The sequence below is a fragment of the Narcine bancroftii genome, chromosome 4 (assembly GCF_036971445.1).
Source record: "Narcine bancroftii isolate sNarBan1 chromosome 4, sNarBan1.hap1, whole genome shotgun sequence".
Lineage (NCBI taxonomy): Eukaryota > Metazoa > Chordata > Chondrichthyes > Torpediniformes > Narcinidae > Narcine > Narcine bancroftii.
In genome coordinates, this window is record NC_091472.1 from 176,918,361 (window position 1) to 176,939,805 (window position 21,445).

Genomic DNA, 21,445 nt, shown 5'->3' on the forward strand with positions numbered 1-21,445 from the left:
TATATTAAACTGGCAAAGTTAATGTGTCAAGAAAGAAATATCTTGCCAGCATGGAGTTCCTTGCATCCATAAGTAAACTTGTAACCTATAGGTATTGTTCTGGAAATTAATTAGAACTTATCTTCCCTTGTCCACTTTCCTAAGAATGATTACTTTGGTTCCCTTACAAGGGATATTTCCACACAAAATACATAGTGCTTACAAACAGAATGCGCTGGTGCAAGGTAGGGAGTGTGGTGGGTGGGGGTGTGGTCACCAAAGGCACACACAACTTGAATCTTCTGAGCAGTGAGATATCAGCCTTATTATTATGGGTTCAGAACTGGGTTCAGTGAGATACACTGGAATATGGAGGCACCTTCCAAGTTCAAAAATAGCTTAATTCCTTATTCATTCATTCACTTCTCTGTTCATTCATCCATTCGCCCTCTTGCACATAGAAAGACACTGGAAAATCTTTTCAATATCCACAAATCTCTTGATATTTTATGCAGTATTGCAGTTCCATTAGATTCTGCATTCACAAGTAACAGATACTGGTCCTGCACATGAACAAGCAATGCAAGGGTGTGCCAGAATGAGAGTCACCTCCCTTTCATTTATCCTCTGATAAATGAAAGAATGGGAAGCCACTGAGAGATGCCTCCAGAGACATTGCTCATTCACTCAATTACAGTTACAGTAAAGCATAAGGCCACAATAAAGCTTTATATTGGTTCAGAATGATTCGAACCTTCAAACTCTGCCTCGCCAGAACAACACAGTGCAGGAAATCAGTTACCAAGAGATGTAAAACTAACTGGAATTTTCCCTTTACCGAGAAGGATATTGCTCTGAGAATGGGTTAAAAAGCTTTAAAAAATTGCCTTCCCATTGGTCTGCTGGAGGTGGAAAGGCTGCTGGGAGAGGGTAGGTTGGCAGAAAAGAGGAGGGAGAGAAGGGAGGAGTGAAATAAAAGGAAAAGGAAGAGAGGGGAGGAGGAATGTAGAGTAACAGTGGTAACTACATTTAGAAAAATCAATAGCCTGGTCCTTACTTTTGGAATACCTTGCTGGTAGCCCTGCTCTCTGCATACCATTGCTTACATTTCACTTTGGTACCTAAGAGGGATTCAATGTCCACATCTGATCTTTCCACTAAAACTATTTACTATGCAAGTTCTGCTAAAATCAGTCAGAGAGGAGAAATTAATATGAATGCTTTAAAATTAAAATCTATTGGCTAGTTCAAAGATTTGATGACCACAGCAATGAAACTTTATGACACTGGAGAAGAAATAGGCTATTTAGCCCATTGAGTCTGCCCCGCTATTCAATCATGAGCTGATCCATTTTCCCACTGCACGGCCTTCTCTCCATACTCTCTGAGGCCCTGGCTAATCAAGAACCCATCAATCTCTGCCTTAAATACACCCATTGACATTGCCTCCACAAGCGCCTTGGCAACAAATTCCACAGATTCACCACCCTCTGGCTAAAGCAATTCCATTAATTACCATTAACCGATTACCATTCATCCTATATCCTCTCGTTGCTCAGGAAATGAAAAATAACAAGAAGATATTCTAATCAATGATGAAGTCTGCAACTTTCCTTGTAGCCCTAGATATAGGGAGAGAAAAAAACTAATGAGTGAAAAAAAATCAAACAGATCATATATAGCATACCAATCCACATAAATCAGACATTCTGTAGTTATTGATATAAAATGACATCTCCTTTGTATTCAGGAGCCAAAATATAAGACTGAGGAAACAAGCTGAAATAATGCGTGAGTGCATGAGAGATAGCTTGGTGGCAATTCAACCTCCTTTCGAAAATTAAGGGATCCTTGCTTCCTATTTATTTTTCTTTCCAAACATTCCTAAATATCTTTACACATTTCCCATCCACACTTTACAGTTTCTATCAAACTTGCAAAACAGCAAACAAGACATCAGATTTTTTAAAGATAGTGAAAATACAGAGTATTCAAGTGAACACATTTTCTACATTCAGAGAGTACTATCAGAAAGAATGGGTAGCCTGGTAATATTTGAGGAGGCTGATCCTCCACTTTTAAAATATAGAATTGATCGGAATACTGGGAAATGTTTAAATCTGCCAATTGATTCTGCAACATGTATGTACTTATACTTTTTTTTTTAAATTTTTTATTTTTCACACCATAAATCACATTAGCCATGATACACACTTTTTTCTTTTTCACACATATACAGTGACTTTTTCTCCCCCCCCCTCCTCCCAGGCCACCCCCCCACCCCCCCCCTCATCCATTTTATACTTGGGGAATAAGGAAGTCTGCATGTTTTTCAGAAAAATGAAAGGCAATTATTCTTTTAGATCACAGTTCCGAGCAAAATCTTCGTTTCTGTCACTATTTGATATACATGATTTCACTTCAGAAATGGACAATAAGAATAGAATATAAAATTTAGGACACTATATTGCAAATTTTCAAAACACTCATTAGAGCACACTTGATGTACTGTGTGTAACTTTGGTTGCTGCACTATTGGAGGGATGTATTTGCATTGGAGAGAGTGCACAGGAGATTCAATAGGATGTTGCCTGGACTGGATGACTTTTGTTATGGGGCAAGACTGGATAGGCTAAATCCATTCATGTTGGAATGAATGAGGCTGATGGGTGATCTGGTTGAAGTATATTAAAGTATAAAGGGCATAAATAAGGTATCAGAATCATCTGTTCATGCGCTAAATAAGAGGCCATGAATTTATGGTGAGAGGAAGGAATTTTAAAGGGGATTTGATAAGAAAGTGGTTTTTCATGCTGATAATTTTTAATATCTGGAACTTGCTGCTAGAGGAGGTGGTGAAGTCAGATACAATCACGACACTAAAGATTCATTTAGACAGGCACTTAAATAGGCAAGGCATAGAAGGATACAGTCTTAATGCTGGCAAATGGAATCAGTGCAGATGGACAAAGAGATTGATGTGAATGTGGTGTGCTGAGGGCCAGTTTCTGCACTGTAAAACTCTAAGACTAGAATATACAAAAGCTGATATATGGGCAGATACATTCAATTATAAAAGTGCTCTAATAATTACAAAAAAACAATGAAATAGCATAGGCACTTTAAACTAACTGTTAACATTATTGGACTGGAATTAAACAGGCTCACTTCTGTGATTTATAATAATTTACAATAACTCATAATTGATCTTCCATCATTTGTTTATTTTAAACATTGATTATGGTTGAAAACAACAAACACTCTTTTACAATGTTGTCAGTAATTTGCACTATAATTTTCCACCTCAGGCGGAGGTCCTGTCGGGAGGTGTGCGCTTGACGTCCTGTTTTGCGGAAACTGCCAAAATGTTTGGCCTGGAAGTCAGCCTGAAGAAAACTGAGGTCCTCCATCAGCCAGCTCCCCACCATGACTACCAGCCCCCCCACATCTCCATCGGGCACACAAAAGTCAAAACGGTCAACCAGTTTACCTCTCTCGGCTGCACCATTTCATCGGATGCAAGGATCGACAACGAGATAGACAACAGACTCGCCAAAGCAAATAGCGCCTTTGGAAGACTACACAAAAGAGTCTGGAAAAACAACCAACTGAAAAACCTCACAAAGATTAGCGTATACAGAGCCGTTGTCATACCCACACTCCTGTTCGGCTCTGAATCATGGGTCCTTTACCGGCATCACCTACGGCTCCTAGAACGCTTCCACCAGCGTTGTCTCCGCTCCATCCTCAACATTCATTGGAGCGACTTCATCTCCAACATCGAAGTACTCGAGATGGCAGAGGCCGACAGCATCGAATCCATGCTGCTGAAGATCAAACTGCGCTGGGTAGGTCACATCTCCAGAATGGAGGACCATCGCCTTCCCAAGATCGTGTTATATGGCGAGCTCTCCACTGGCCACCGAGACAGAGGTGCATCAAAGAAGAGGTACAAGGACTGCCTAAAGAAAGCTCTTGGTGCCTGCCACATTGACCACCGCCAGTGGGCTGATCTCGCCTCAAACCGTGCATCTTGGCGCCTCACGGTGGGCAGCAACCTCCTTTGAAGAAGACCGCAGAGCCCACCTCACTGTCAAAAGACAAAGGAGGAAAAACCCAAAACCCAACCCCAATCAACCAATTTTCCCTTGCAACCGCTGCAACCGTGTCTGCTTGTCCTGCATCGGACTTGTCAGCCACAAACGAGCCTGCAGCTGACGTGGACATTACCCCTCCATAAATCTTCGTCTGCGAAGCCAAGCCAAAGAAAGAAGAAGAATTTTCCACCTTTAACACAAGATATAATCTATATATCCTGTTTAAAAATATATAAAGGGCCGGCACGGTTAGCATTACACAGTTACACATTAGTGATCAGGGTTCAAATCTGGCACTGTCTGTAAGAAGCTTGTACGTTCTTTCCTTATCTGTGTGGGTTTCCTCCAGGCACCCGGGTTTTCTCCCATTCTTCAATATGTTGTAGGTTAATTGGGTAACATGGATACATGGGACAAAAGGCCCTGTAAGCATGTTGTTGATCTAAATTAAAAATTAAAAATAAACTTTTCAGTGAATTTAGCTTCTTTGGTTTTAATTCTTTCCAAATGAATGCACATAATCTATGAAGCACTGTTCAGTTGCACTGTTGAGGAAAACCTCTGTGAAATTTCAACAGAAGAAAGCAGTCCTCATTTTGTACTGCTCTTTACAATGACAGCACTTAGGATGAATATTCAGAGCATGGTATATCCTGCTGGCATTGCCTGTTTGATGGGCACATATGAGAAATCTATCTAGTTGCTTGCTGAGATTTCCCATGCAAAATGAAAACGGAAAATGCATGGAAAAACACAGTAGGTCAGCTTTCAAAATACTGCTTCTTGTTCTAATAAGAAATTCCACTGGGCCTGAACTAATGCAACATGCATCAATAAACACATCTGGTTAATAATGGCTCAATTGGATCAAGACTACTGAGAGAGTCAAGCAGTTAGGTAATGTTGCCAAGGTCTGTTAGATGGAGGAAATCATTATTGTTCTGCAGGCCACAGCAGTTGTTTGAATTTGTCTTCATTAGCATTGTATAAACAAGATAGATAAACAACAAAGGAAGCATCCACTCGATCAGTTAATTTGAGCTGATTTTACTGGGAAGTTAAGATAGATGTCAAGAACTCTATTTGGTTTGCTTGCATCAGTATCAGCATGGACCTGTATTTTAAACTACCAGTGCATTGTTAACAAAGTCAAAAACTGCATAAAAATCAAAAACAGTAGATGCTGGAAATTTGAAATAAAATACAGAAGTTGCTGGAACCACCCAGCCGGTGAGTCAGCATCTGTGGAAAGAGAAGCAGTTAATATTTCAAGTCCAGGGAAATTCATCAGATGAATGTGTTGTGTATATTATGGCATATTATTCCTGCTATTAATATGAACCTCTTACCAGGTACCTGGGCTCAAAGATTTTTTGGAACCTTCAGATTTAAATTAGAAGATCTTTCTTTGGAGATGTGCATGTGAATATTTTTTTTCTCAGATCCATAACCTTGAAAATAATCATCTTCAGGTAAATTCCCATGGAATCTGATTCCACCATCTTTTAGATGGTTTGTATTGAATCTCAACATCTGTGTTAAGAAATTTCTCAAAATCCTGGGCTTCCATTTAACCTTCCCTGCTTAAAGGAGAACTATCCCAATTTCTCAATCTCAACCCAATACAGAGTCTTGACATGCCTCCTGTAGTGTTGGGCCCAAGATCTGACGAAGTATTCCAGATGAGGTCCAGTCAAAGTTTATGAAGGTTGACATGACTTCTTTATTTATATTGCAAATTCTTCAATTTAAATCTCTCGTATCCCATTTGTTTCCTTAATCATTCTGCTTATCTGTATCTGAACGTGCTCTGCTATTTCTAAGTGCTTGTAAAATATACTGTACTCCAATCGCTTCACTCTCAAAGTCATATTTAGATGATTTTACACATCTCAAGACTCCAGATTCATCATTGAATTCCATGGTTTTGACACAAAGTTATTAGAAAGCAAGTGTTTGATTTTCTAATCGTGCTTCCTGGACCACTTCTATGTTTCTTTGCTTGTCTTATCACCATCCTTTTTAGTTTTCATCATGATCCCTCTTTCACAAACCTTCTGTGGTTCTAAGCTTCCTTCCCCAGGCTCTTGCTCATTGAATGTTTCCCTGGAAGCATGCTGGCTTGTGGCACCTATGGGGATTGGCAGATGCCAGATAAGTGAATTTTCCAGTTACTTGAGATTGTACGTTGCAGGGATTGGCAAACTGATGGTGAAGCGCCAATTTTAAACATCTTTATTTTTTGGATTTTTTATTGCTTGAGGCTGCCAGTTGCTTGAATTCAGGATAACTGGGGTTTCACTGTACATGCACACAATTTTTAAAATTGAACATATGAAACGTTTTGACTCTTTGATTGTGCAAGTGATTATTTACAATATAATGTAACTTACGCTTGATTCACGTCAGATGACAATTGTTCAGCACAGTTTATGACATCATATCATGTACCTTATGGTACTTTGACTGTTAGCAGGTACAGAAGACTCCATGGAAACTTAAAGCTTTTGTTCATTCATTAGCTGTTTCTTTCATAGGGTTTAAGGAGGAAATAGCAATTAAAAGATCTGCACTGTCACGTGTGGCATCTCCCACCCTCACTTTGCAATTATGTATTGATGGCCTCTCTTTTCAAAAGATAGCTACTCCGATGAAATTACCTTTATTGATCATATCCCTTTTAAAAATTATATTTGAGGTTGCATTCAGCCCACAAACCACAGCTATACGCAACTTGTATTTAGCATCGGGTGGATTTTAAACATGAAGCTTGTTTAGCTTTCCAAAGATTCTGTCTGACCCACTGCGTATTTCTCCCACTTTCTGTTTTATTTCAGATTTCCAGCATCTGCTTTTGTACCGTTTTGATGATACCTGCCTCGACATGTCATTACTTACAGCATTCATATCTATTAAATTCCACGCTCTTTTCAACTATTCTGCTATTTTGATCATTACTTCTACAAAATCAAAAAAACCAAAATTATACAAGCTACACCCATTTCCAAGACATTCAGAAGTCTATTCCCAACATCAACACCCAGTGGGTCCCATTCTTTCGGTTTATAAGAAATGCATCCATTCTCCACTACCCTGTCTCTGGTCTCTTAGCCATCTTAGAGACTCTTTTAGTACCACATTTTCCTTTGCCCTGAGTGAGTCTTTTAAGTTCAATTATACGATATCAATGTTACTGCCTTTGTCAAAGTACTTGTTGGAATGTATTAATTAGATAGTTTTCATAACTGATTCCAATGGGAATAATGTAGATTTATGTGAGGAAAGTATTGCATTCAAGTTGTGTTTCATTTAACTTTTTGTTACAATGACGGAGTTTGCTTCGTGAAAGACATGGTCCTTCATAATTATGCAACCATCTCCTCTCCAGAATGCAATTAATATTTTGCCACTCTAAATTAGCAGTTATGAACAAAATATTTTTGTTCTGTAACATCCTTGGCCTCAGAAAACAATGTAGTGAAAAACGTCAATGGAGATTATTTTGCATTGGTGATGTGTGCGTGCGTGCGTGCGTGCGTGCGAAAGTGTTGGAGACTGGTGAGATGTCTTAATAAGGGTATTAACTGAGAAAATGAAAAGCATGTTCAAAGCAAAATTATTTTTCTTGTTTTCTGACAGAGGGGGCAATCACAACAGGTCCACCCAGACAGTTCTGTTTGTGGAACTTGGAAAAAAGAAAGAAATGGGTGACGTACGACCATGATTTGAAGCTATGGATGATAAATCTCCCAAGGAAGTGACATCTGTGACAATGTGGGAAAAATACCCTAATATTGCATGGTAAGGTCAAGGTATGGAGAGCAGAATGAGAACATTTCCATGAGCTGATGTTTGGCTTCTGCAAGATAGATTCATCCTTGTCAATATATTTGACTAAATATGGGCTCTTAATGGACCATAGAGGTATTAGTGGCATCATGGACCAGTCATTTTATATTTATAATTAACAGATGGCATGAAACTGCCAAGAAGTCTACATTGTTCAGAAGGTTATTCTCATATTACCATTCTTAAGCATTTTCATAGTGTGCATATTTTTGTGGCCATAGTTCAGTCTGTGCACAAGGAGCTGGAAGCAGCATTCATCTGGTGAAAGACTAGTTGCTCAGCCTGAATATGATGCAGCAGGGACTGATGCCACCGGATGAATTACACTGCTAGGATAAGTAGCAATTGGTCTGGTTTTGAGTCTATGATGTGTCATGTTGCATCTGGATCAATTAATGTTTAATTTGCACTAAATTTTGCCATTTGCAGTCCCTTCATACAATAATTTCAGTCTCCTATGGACAGAGTAAGTGATTTCAACCCTGCCGTTGAAACAAAGCTTCAGCATGATACCTTGGCACTGTAATATCTCCACAACTTCCTCCTTGTCGTTAGAAATAACTGGGAACGTAAATGTTGATCACACCTCATTTTCTATCATCACAACAATCTGATGTATAAAGAATGCCTATTTAAATTTAGCATAAGCATTTTATGTTACAAACTTCTGAAATACTGGGAAGTGTTTAAATCTGTTGATTGTTTCAGGAGCCATGTATCTTTTTACAATTGGGATTGAGAAATATTTGCTTTACACAAATATGAAAGGGTATTCATTCTTTTAGATCACAATTCCAAGCAAAACATTAGCTTCTGTCAATACTTGTTACGCACAATTTCACTTCAATAAATATAGAATATAAAAGTTGGGACACCGTGTAGCAAATTTATAAAATACTGGTTGGAGCACACTTGGTGTATTGTGTGCAGTTCTGGTTGCTCCACTATTGGAGGGATGTATTTGCTTTGGAGACAGTGCAGAGGAGATTCAACAGGATGTTGTCTTGACTGGATGACTTTAGTTATGGGGCATGACTGTAGAGGCTAAGGCCGTTCATGCTGTAGTGAAGGAGGTTGATGGGTGATCTGGTTGAAGTAGAGGCGAAGACAGGGTATCAGAAAGGTGACAAAAATATGAGGCCATAACTTTATGGGGAGAGGAAGGAGTTTTAAAGGGAATTTGAAAATGTTACAAAGTTCTGTGTTGTGTATTGGCCGAAGTGTTGTGTGGTTTTGTGTTAAAAAGTGACAGTTTGCCTTAAAGAGCCAAGGTGAAGGTGGACTGCTGAGAGAGCGGGAGACGGACTGGGCATGTGCAGAAAATGATCTAAAAATTTCTGGACTTGGATGACAAACCACCACTGGGTGGTCCTGTGGAGTGGAAGAAGGCCCAGAGCATGAGTAATTGTCTGTAAGACAGTTTTGAATGTTGGGCATTTTAAAAGGGATGAACATTCTGAAGGCAGCCAGAAGGATCCAGACCAAGCCATTGTTCCTCTCTCTGCAAGCAACACAAGAAGACAACTTTGAATTTTATGCTTGCTCTCTCTCTAAGATCTTTTGGCTTCAGTTTACCAAACAAACTGAATTTTGTTTATGATCTTTGCTTCGGTTGAGATCAAAGTTTTGTGAGTCTTGTGTGCTTTGTGTTTGTTTTGTGTCTAAGTTTTTCTGTGGGCTGGTTGGAAATATAATTTAGACTTTAATTTCATATGTTATATTTAGGTTGGGGAATTTATTAGTTTTACACTGTTATAGAAATTTGCATACTAACCAGTGGGCATTGTTATAAAAGGGGGAATTTTGAATTAAAGTTTGAAGGTGAATTTTGGTTAATAAAGTAATTGTTCATCTTTACCCCTGTGTGATATGCCTTCTCTGTGGTTGCTGGTTTGATCTTGTAACAATAAGAAAATGTTATTTTCACACTGAGAATGGTTGATATATAGAACTTGCTGCCAGAGGAGGTGGTGAATTCAGATTTAATCACTACACTGTGGCAGCACACCACTAGGCAGGCGAACCGGCCTCGCTTGTAATCCATGCGGTGGGACAGCTGGCTAAAATGGCGCCGTCAGGGATTTCCCCTTCTTCTCACCACAGGGCTCAGAAGGCCGCACTGGGGGACCACGTGACGCCCGGGTGACATCAGCGCCCTCCAGCGCGGTTCTCAGCCAGGTCCGGGCTGGGAGTACAAGTCCAGCACAGCAGCCTGCAACAAATCAGTTCTGCTCACTGAGCTTAACCTGTCTGGTTGTGTGTTCTTTCAGTAGCAGTATAGCTGTCGCTACAACACATAAGATTCATTTAGACAGACCTTTAAATAGGCAAACCTAAGAAGGATACAGTCTTAATGCTGGCAAATGGAATTAGTGCAGATGGTCAAAGAGATTGATGTGAATGTGGTGTGCTGAGGGCCAGTTTCTGTGCTATAAAACTCTATGACTCCATAAATATGGTTGATATTGGCTGATTTATAAGCAGATACATGAATTTATAAAAATTATATGTTACTCTCTTTAGTAATCAATGAAATAGCATAGACATTTTGTTAACACTATTGCACATGGAATTAATTTGGCTGCCCATCTAATCTCATCCCAAATTCACAGCACATTATATTCCCCAATTTAATTATGTGAATATTTCCCTCAAAACAGGCTTGTTTATAGACCTGTGATTTATAATCATTTAAAAATAACCAAAATATTTTTGAAGTATATCAAAATTTGAATGGAGATTTGAATGTAGAAAGGGGATATTTATAGGTAATTTTTTTAAAAAACATTTTTGTCTGGAATGAATGGCATTTTAATAGAATTTCAAGGTTCATACAAGAGGTGGCAATTTGGACCTGAAGATGTGTTTATGGCTGGAGGCAATGTTAATGTTGCTAAGTGGCTTTGTCTGGGGAAGGCTGTTACTGCCAGGGTTCCACAGATTACAGAGGTGAACTGTAGGTCACTTGGGAATGATTACTTCAGTGGCTTATAACTAAATGTGGGGAAGGGGGAGGTATGATAAAGAAGTTTGTGGATGATAGAAAATTGGACATGTGGTTATCATGGAAAAGTTTAGACTGCAGGAAAATGGTCTGGAGAGTTGAGTGGAGAGTGAAATAATTTTAATACTCAGAAGTAACTTGGGAGGTTCAATGTCAAGAACATATACCATATATAGGAAGGTACTGAGTGGCATAGAGTAACAAAGTGAACAGATCCTTAAATATAGCAGGAGAGGTGAATAAAGTGGTCAAAAAGCAGATAAAATCTTATCCATTCTTGGTTAAATCATGGAACATGAGAGCTCATCCGCGCAGTGGATGAGTCACATCACAGAAAAGAGGTGGAAAATCTCGTGTTATGGGACCATTGTTGTTTGTCATCCATATGAATGATCTGGATGATAATGTGGTAAATTGGATCAGCAAGCTTGCAGATGACACAAAGATTTGGAGGCATTGTGGACAGCAAGAAAGGCTTTTAAAGCTTGCAGAGGGACTTGGACCAGCTAGAAAAATGGGCTGAAAAATGGTAGATGGAATTTAATGAGACGAGTGTGAGGCATTGCATTTTAGAAGGACAAACTAAAAAGGACATACATGGTAAATGGCAGGGTACTGAAAAGTGTGGAAGAAAGAGGGTTCTGGAAATACAGGTACATAATTCCCTGAAAGTTGTGTCACAAGTAGATGGGGTTGGAAAGAAAGCCTTTGGGATATTGGCCTTCATAAATCAAAGTAATGAATATAGGAGTTGGGATGTTATGGCAATGTTGTATGAGTCATTGGTGAGACTAAATTTGGAGTACTGTGTGAAATTCTGATCACCCAACTACAGGAAAGAAGTCAATAAGGTAGAAAGAGTGCAAAAGAGATTTACTAGGATGTTGCCTGGACTTCAGGACAGGGAAAGGTTAAACAGGTTAGGACTTTTTTCCCTGGGGAACAAAAGAATGGGGGGGGGGGGAGATTTAATAGAGGTATTTAAAATTATGAGGGATATAAACAGATTAAATTGAAGTAGGCTTTTTCTACTGAGATCAGGTGAGCCACAAACCTGAGGGCATTGGGTAAGAGTGAAAGGAGACAAATTTAGGTGGCACATGAGGGGCAACTTCACACAGAGAGTGATGGGAGTGTGGAACGAGCTGCCAGCTGATGTGGTGAATGCAGGCTCAATTTTAACATTTAAGAAAAATTTGAACAGGTACATGGATGGGGAGTGCTATGGAGGGCTTTGGACTGGGTGCAGGTCAGTGGGACTAGGAAATAATAATTCAGTACAGACTAGAAGGCTGGAGGAGGCCTGTTTTCTGTGCTGTAATCTTCTATGGTTCTATGGTGTGAGAATAACAACCTGAGTCTCAAAATGGACAAGACAAAGGAGATGAATGTAGACTTCAGGAGGAACAGGACAACAACCCTCTATTACACATTAATAGATCAGTAGTGGAGAGAGTAGAGGGCACTAAGTTCTTCGGTGTCCACATAAGTAGTGACTTATCCTGGATACACAACCTCTCCTCACTTATCACAAAGGCACGACTGCGACTGCACTTCCTGAGAAGACTGAGGCAGACAAGGCTATTGGCCATCATCCTGTCAACTTTCTACAGGAGCCCTATCGAGAAAATCCTGGCTGGCTGCATCACAGTGTGGTATGGATGCTGTAGAGCATTAGATTGGTGGTCAATCCACAGCACCATTAAAGTGACAGAGAAGATCATATGGGTTTCCACCCCCCCCCACCCCACCCCCCATTCACATGAACTACCGGGATCGTTGACTGAATAGTTAGGGACCCCTACCACAGACACGGAAGTATCAGAACCAGAACCACCAGGCTAAGAAACAGTTTCTTCCCACAGGCAGTGAAACTGCTGAAAGACTTGTGGTCATACAATCCCTCCAAGAATCTACTATTTATTCAACGATATTTATTTATTTTTATATATGTAATGCATTAAAAAAATCACTTGTAAATATGTGTTTTATGCTTACATGTTTTTACACGGACAACTGAAGAACACTGTTTCATCCAGTTGTACATATATAATTGGATGTTAATAATAAAATGGAACAGAGAACTGTATGCAATTTTGGTCACTACATTACAGGAAGGATGTGTTTTTGCAGAGAAGATTTACAAAGATGTTACAAAGACTGAAAAGACAGAGCTAAGAGGAAAGCGGTGCAGACTCGAAAGGCCAACATGGCCTGTTTCCGCTCCGTAAATGGTAATATGGTTATATGGAAAGACAGTTTACGATAACATAGATTTCTTCGGTGCGAATAGAGATGGTTAATATTATGAGCAGACTTATTATAATAGAAAGTACAGGCTAATGTTTCTCAAACAACCAAGAATGAGTAATTAGTAAAACTTTTAGAGGGGAGATCATGAGAAATATTTTCACTCAGAGAGTAGTATGGACCTGGAATTCACTGCAGGAATGAATGGCCAACACTGTAAGCTCTTTCAAACTCCACTTTGACTTGTATTTAAAAGGGCTTAACCTGAAGGACCAAGCACTATAGAGGAAGATGGGATTAGACTGGGGTATGTTAACTAAATAGCCTCTTCTGTGCTGTGAATATACTTTGATTTTATCTGAAAAGAGTCTGTGAAGATTTCAAGTAAACATCCTATAATCAAGAATATCTTCAGATTTTCAATTGTGTCGGGAATTGTACCTCTGAGATTTGGGTCTAGAAATTTGAAAGTGTCCTAACAAACACTCCATTTGTCCTCAACAGCAACAGGGCCAAAGAAACCCCTCTGTACCCACTTGTTATCATCATTAGGGAGAATTGTTTTATGTATTATACAGTATTTAATATGCTGTCATTTAAGAAAGACACAATATCAATGTTTAACATTGGCCCAAAAGACAATGTGCAGACTGAACTCGAGTCCAACAAGACTTAATTGCTAAGTGAAATGTCCCTTTAACTTTAAATGAATATCTTTGCATATATTCAGATTAAACTTTCTATCCTTACAAATAAGTATGGTCAAAATATATTTTAACAAATGATTTACTCATAGTTCTACAAATCCGACTCCATGGTTTCTGCATTTGTTCGAAGGCCTTCTGAGCAAAGGATAGAATTTTATTGTAATTAGGACCCTTACTGATAATATCACTTTGAAATCAAGCTTTGTAAAGATCAAATAAAAACCTCAAGATCTTTAAAACCAAGCTCTCTTTTCTAAGATACACGATGTACCATTAGGTTACTGAATGAATTCCCTATTAGATCTTGAATGTTACTCCACTGTGACTCTTCAGCACAAGCCGGAGCTTTAAATAAGCAATATAGTACCATCAAGAATAGCTTTTCCAAATGAACCATGACTTCAGTCAACAGTGCTCTTTCACTAATGATGTGATTTTTCAAAGAACTGAAGCAAATGACCAATTCAATATAACATTAAAGCACTGATAAGATTTAAAAAAAAATAAATGGATATAAGAGTATAAAAACTGACTTAGGTCCTTTCAAAAGGAAATTATGTATCTCATGTTGATCCACCAACCACTTCAAAATGACTATGTTACTTACTTGATGAGAAATTGGCTTCATTGTAAACCGGAGGTGTAGAAGGAAGAAAAGATGGGTGTCCAACAAAAAAAGAGCGCAAAGAACGTTCTGAAAGAAGAGGAGATCGCTGAGCAGGGATGTTCTCACAGCTGCCAACACTATTGTGTATCTTCAGATTTAGAGGTTTGTTCTTTTTCTTTGCTCTGGCAGAATCATACAAAGGCAACAAATCAGTAAAGACCAATTCACAGGTACAAAATTGATCTCCAAAAAATGATTATAAATTCTAACTACATGAAATCTAGAGCAAGTACTGTATTAAAATCTTTTGACCTCTGCCCAGCTTTGGTTCATTTTTGAATAATGCAATGTAGAAATTACAACAGATTACAATATATTTCCTCTTTTTTTCCCACAAATGCCACTATTGGATCTGTTAGAAATATCAAGGAATAGAGAGGAAAATTTCAATTGCCTGTAACAAAACAATTCTAGTTTGCGTGAAACAATAACAAAGGGTATTGGCTCCAAATCCACTTCTGGACAATACCTTCAGCCACAGATGTTTTCTGATTAGAGTGTAGTTCTGTCCCACCAAATTAAAAACAGCATTGTGCAAAATGCAAGTTATTGCAAAAAGCCTGTACTTCAGGCTCCTATTCTCAAGAAGTTTATTTTAAATTGTTAATAGTGCATGACAATTTTCTCTCAGTATTTCAAACCAGATTTTGTCTTGAAGGGTGCACAGCTGCTAGAAAATATTTCTTAAAGTAAAATACTTTTCTCTCTCTGTAAGCCCCTTTTCCACTGGAATCCTGTCCCAGGAATTAACTGGGAGTTTACTGGGACAGGGTCCAGTGGAAAAGAAACACTGCCTGAATGCCATAGTCAAATGACATAATTTCACGCCAAGGATTACCCGCCACTTATGACCCCAGCATTTGCTGATGCCAGCGTGCTGATAAAACCAGTGGAAAAGGGACAGCAGAAAGTCACCCATTTCTAGTTGAAGGTAGAACACTCCGATCCCCGGGGATGTGTTGTGTTCAGTAGAAAAGCAATTAGTGTCCCAGTTAGGGTGGCCCAGTGGAAATGGCACAAAGGGTTTCCTATCCCAGGACACCACACACCCAATTAACTAGGATGCCAGTGGAAAAGGGGCTGTAATTACCAGAAATATGATGGGACCCTAGAATTTTATAAATAATGGCATAAACATTTGCTTTTAGACAGGAGAAAGAGAATGGGCTTTTGCAAATGGAGGCCCAAAGCATAAACTCCAACTCAACTTAATTCTGGGACCTATTTTCAAAACAATTCCTGCACAATAACCTGTTTTGTTGACTGATTCTTGATTGCAGTAGCAGCTAGGAACTAGACATTGGGAAGAGAAGCTGGCAGGTGGACCACAGCACTGAGGCATGGGGGCACTTGGTATCCAGACAGCAAAAAGAACAGTTATTGTGCTGAGATTGAGCATATTAATATTTTATTTACAATTTTAAATCATTAATTACATATTGATACAAATATTATATAATTGAATAAACCTCCCCCCTCAACCTCCCTCATCCACCCCACTAACACTCTCCCTCCTCCCCCTTCCACCTACAATGAAAGAAGAAAGGAGATTATCACTTAAAGACAACAATAATCAACTTTTTAGCTGCGGAAACTGAGACACCCACCGGAGCAGACCAAGAAATTAAATCTTCAAACCAAGAATTTTTAAATATGGGCTCATACTTTTACAAAAAAATGATATTTATCCCTCAAATTATACGTTATCTTTTCTAAAGGATTTCATTTCAGTATGCCATCTTGCATTCCTAAAACTAAATCAGATTTTCACATAATAGCCAAACACTTTTTAGAAACGGCCAAAGCTAAACATAAAAATTCAATTTGATACATAGTGAATCTCAGTCGTAAAGCAATCAACAATATCCACTAATAAAAACAACATTGGATCAAATGGTAAACTCACTTTTAATAATTGCTCCAAAAACAATTTAACTTGTATCCAAAAATTCGTAACTTTAGAACAGGTCCAAGTCAAATGAAAAAAAAAGTACCTATCTCGTGTCCACATCTAAAACACAAATCTGAAGAAATTAATTTCTTTAATTTCTAGAGGTTAAATACAATTGATGTAAAAATTACATTGTACTAAATTATATCTTACATTTATAACGTTAGTCATATTGTTCTTAAATAAATGTCTCAAAACGTTTTTGTCTTCCTATTTAAATCAAGTTCCCATTTCATTCTTGATTTATGAAAATTCAACTTAGGCATTTTATTTTGTAATAAATTATGCATTTCAGAAATAAACTTATTTGTTTCTTCCTTAGTAAGCAATAATTCTAAAGCAAATGGTCTAGATAATTTTAAACTATGACTTAATTTTCCCAATAAAAAAATAACAAAAAGAGTATTACTAGGAACTTGAAATTTCTCCTTCATTCGATTAAAAGATAAAAACTTCCCTGCTTCAAAACAATCTTCAACTTTTTAAATCCCCAATTGATTCCATATCTTTAAAAGCTGGTTATTTACAGTAAAAAGATAAAAGTTTATTTTGATATAAGGGCATTTTTGTTGAAATCTTTCCTTTTCCACCTATCTCATAACCTACCAATTAACAATTTTGAATTCCATTTATAAATAAATTCTGATATAGATTTCTCATCAATTTTATCTAACTATATATTCACCAAAATAGAAGGTTTATTTAAATCATACATTGCATTAATAAATTTTAATTGTGCAGCTTTATAATAATTCTGAAAATGTGAAGTTGTAAACCACCTAATTCAATTTTACAAGTTAATTCCTCCAAAGATACCCTATTCATTTTCCCCTTCCATAAAAAATTCCTTACAATTAAGTTAAAATCTTTTAAAAATTTTAGGGATACTAAAAATGGAATAGATTGAAAAAGATATTGGATCCTTGGAAAAACATTCATTTTAATGCATTCATTCTGCCTATTAAGGTAATAGGTAAGTCATTTCATCTGTTTAAATCATCTTTAATTTTATTAACTAATGGAACATAATTTAATTTATACAGATTATCAAAATTTCTATCATTCCTAATTCCTAACTATTTAACCAGATTATTTGTCCACTTAAATTGAACTACACGTTTACAATGATCATAATCTCCATCTATTAATGGCATAGCTTCAATTTTATCCCAATTAATTTTATAACCAGATATTTCCTCATAATCTTGTAACTTTTTATATAAAGAAATTTTTAAAAATTCAGGATCTGTTAGATAAATCAATACTTCATCTGCAAACAAATTAATTTTATATTCCTCCTTATTCCTTTAATACTAACATCTTGCCTTATTGATTATGCCAATGGTTCAATTGCTAAAACAAAAAAATGCAGGAGATAAGGGACAACCTTGTCTAGCCAATCTCGTTAATGAAAAAGAAGTTGTCCATTAGTAACTACTCTAGCCAATGGATTTCAATATAAAGCTTTAATCCAATTCATAAATATTTGCCCAAATTGAAATGTTTCCAAAACCTTAAATAAATAATTCCATTCTAATCTGTCAAAAGCCTTTTCAGCATCTAATGATAAAACTAATGCTAAATCTCACTTCCTCTGAGGACTATGAATTAAACTAATTAATTTAGCTATATTATCAGCAGAGTATCTTTTCTTGATAAATCCACATTGATCTAAATGAACCAATTCAGGTAAATATTCATTCCCTCTATTAGTCAAAACTTCAGCAACAATTTTATAATCAACATTTAATAACAATATAGGCCTATAAGACTCGGCTTTTACTAAATCTTCATCTTTCTTAGGTTTTACTGTTATTACAGCATTTGAAAAAGATTCTGGTAATGAACAAGTTACAGTCGCTTGTTTTAATACTTCCAATAATAAAGGCATCAATAAGTCTTTAAATTCTTTATAAAATTTAGACGTAAACCCATCTTCACCAGGAGAATTACCACTTTGCACAGAAATTAAAGCTTTAATAACTTATGTCAATGTAAATGGAGAATCTAAAGCCCTCCAAGCTTGGCAATTCAAAGATGGAAGTTGAAGCTTCTGTAAAAAAATCATTAATTTCTTCTTTATTGTTCAATGATTGAGATGAATACAACTTAATATAATACTCTCTAAAAGAATCATTTATATCCTATTTATAAGTAATTTTTAAATTATTTTTGACAGCATTAATAATCCTTGATGCTTGCTCCATTTTCAATTGGCAAGCTAAAACCTTGCTCTCCAAATTCATAATATTTTTGTTTACTTCTATCAATTAATTTCTCAATCCTATATGTCTGAATTGAATTATAATGCATTTTTTTATTTATCAATTCTAAACTTTTTTTTCAGATGGGTTTTTTTTGTAATTTATTTTCCAGAAATTACAATTTCCTTCTCTAATTTATCTATTTCCTTAAGATAATTTTTCTTAATTTTAGATGAATACATTATTTGACCTCTTAAATAAGCTTTTAATGCATCCCATAAAACAAATTTATTATGAACCTAATTAACATTTGTATCTAGTTACATCTGTATTTGACTTCTCATAAAATCACAAAATTCTACGTTTTTTAATAATGATGAATCAAATCTCCATCTATAAATTGATTCAATTCTGTCAGAATTTAAACATGACATCAATTATGGTGAATGGTCTAATATAATTCTAGGTTTATATTGTACATACTCAATCCTTTCTTATAAATGAGCTGAAATTAAGAAAATAAGAATCAAACCAGTATGAATAATCTCTCTCTTTAGGATTCAATTTCCTCCAAATATCCACCAAATTTAACTGTTCCATTAATGTCAATATTCTTTTAGCCATTTTTGTTTTCATTAAAGATTTTGTAGATTGATCTAAAATTGGGTCCAAACAGCAATTAAAATCTCCACCTATTATTATATTTCCATTTACTTGTGCCAAATTAAGAAAAACATCTTGAATAAATTTTTCATCATCTATATTAGGAGCATATACATTCATAAAAATTAAAGATACTGAATAAATTTGACTATTTACCAACACAAATCTACCAACAGGATCAATAACTGTTGATTGTAATTTAAATGGCAAGTTTTTATTAATTAAAATAGCTACTCCTCGTGCTTTAGAATTAAAAGATGAAGCTATAACTTGACCGACCCATTCCCTCTTTAACTTTTGATTTTCTTTCTCAGTTAGATGAGTTTCCTGTAAAAAAGCAATATCTACTTTCAACTTCTTGATGTGAACTAAAACACACTTCCTTTTAATTGGGTTATGAGCCCATTCACATTAAACGTTACATAATTCAAACCTTGTGTTACCATAATTTAATTTAAAAAATACTCAACTCTCCTCTCCACCCCAGGTCATCCCAGCTCCACAACCAACTTTCAAAACATATCATCTCCAAAGATAAAAAGTAAGAACCCCCAAAAATAATACAGTAATAAGAAAACCAAAAAGCACTGATTAGGTCAGTGCTAACTCCCTCAATAACAAGAAATGGCCCTCACCACTAGTGGCATGAGGCCTCAGAAGAGGAAAGTAGAAAAAAAGAGAATCCACCTCCCCCAGACAGAAAGAATATCAAAATTTAATTTCAATCAGTCAAATATGATAAGCTTCTTCAAGGTCTCTATTAACTTTCAATTTCAACTTGAACCTCAGTCGGCTGTCTTCCTGGTGAAATCCCTCCTTTCAATATTTCTTGATTCCCCTTCCATTTGTTGAGATACAGAAGTTTGCCTTCCATTCTGCTTAATATTAGGCAATGAACTGACAAATTCCAAAGCTTCAGACTCAATATCAAAAAAATTATGCTTGAAATTGCCCATAAAAAAAACTTTAAGAACTGTTGGATATCGAAAAGCAAATTGATATCCCTTCTTCCACAAAACTAACTTTACTGGATTAAATTGACAATTTCATTACTCAAATCTGCATAAAAAATACTCTATTATTCTGGAGTATTAAAGGGCTTTGTTGTTCCCTTGATTTTGAACTGCCACTTTCAAAGTCATTTCTCCATCTTGGTAACATAAACATTTATTCAAAATAGAGCGTTGCAGTTGTCCTGGATATGGTTTTTCCCTTAGAGCTCTATGTACTCTATCAAGTTCCATTCGGAACCATTTGGAAAATTCTCTGGTCCCACGATTTCAGGCAGGCAATTTTGAAAAAATTGTCCTGGTTTATTGCCCTCAAAGTCGTCAGGCAGACCAACAATTTTTACATTATTTCTTCTACTCTGATTTTCCAACATGTCAACTTTTTACAATAAATCTTTCTTCTGAATTTCCCACACTGTAAAAGAATCTTCTATCTTATTAACTGTATCTTCACATTCTTCTACTTCCATATGACATTCCTGAAAATCTTCTTCAAATTTTTGAACTTTAATTTTAATTTTGTCAAATTTTATTACACTTTTCCATATCTATCTTCATTACAGTTATTTCTTCTCTAACAGCTCCAAAAATGAGTAGTAAAATCTGCTTTCATTTCAGCAAAATTTGCATCCATTTTTTCAAAAATCATATAAAAAATCTGTGGATCAAGAGGTTTTGAGGTAACATAATATGCACCCATTTTTCCTTGAATATATTGGTCTCCTCCTTCTTCTACTGATTCCTCTCCCTGTGACTGTGGCACAAGGCTTTCTTTTTCCATTCCTACCTCTTCTTCTTCCTCAGTGGAAGTCGCTAATGGTTGAAATTGCAGGCGGGCTTTCTGCCTAGCCCTTGTTTGACCTGCAACCACAGTTCTGCAGACTCCGACTTGATCACTTCTGCAGTGCACAAGTGCAAAGTTCCGCGCATACACGTTGTTTCCACAATCAGCTCTGTAGTTTTCTTCTATGCTCCAGTGCCATCTTCTCCAGCTCCCCGAGAAGGTGGCACTGGAGTTTGGATTCTTTCCCGAGAAGCCTTTGAAGAACAAAGCTGGTGAGGAA

At 36.8% G+C, this 21,445-nt stretch overlaps 1 protein-coding gene across 1 annotated transcript in view; it reads right to left on the reverse strand.

Annotated features, from left to right (window-relative positions):
- Positions 1-21,445, reverse strand: part of ksr2 (kinase suppressor of ras 2) — a 402,678-nt gene that overhangs the window by 195,846 nt on the left and 185,387 nt on the right. The window contains exon 5 of the mRNA XM_069933137.1: positions 14,494-14,675. Coding sequence (XP_069789238.1) covers positions 14,494-14,675 — 182 coding nt within the window. The remainder of the gene's footprint in view (positions 1-14,493; positions 14,676-21,445) is intronic.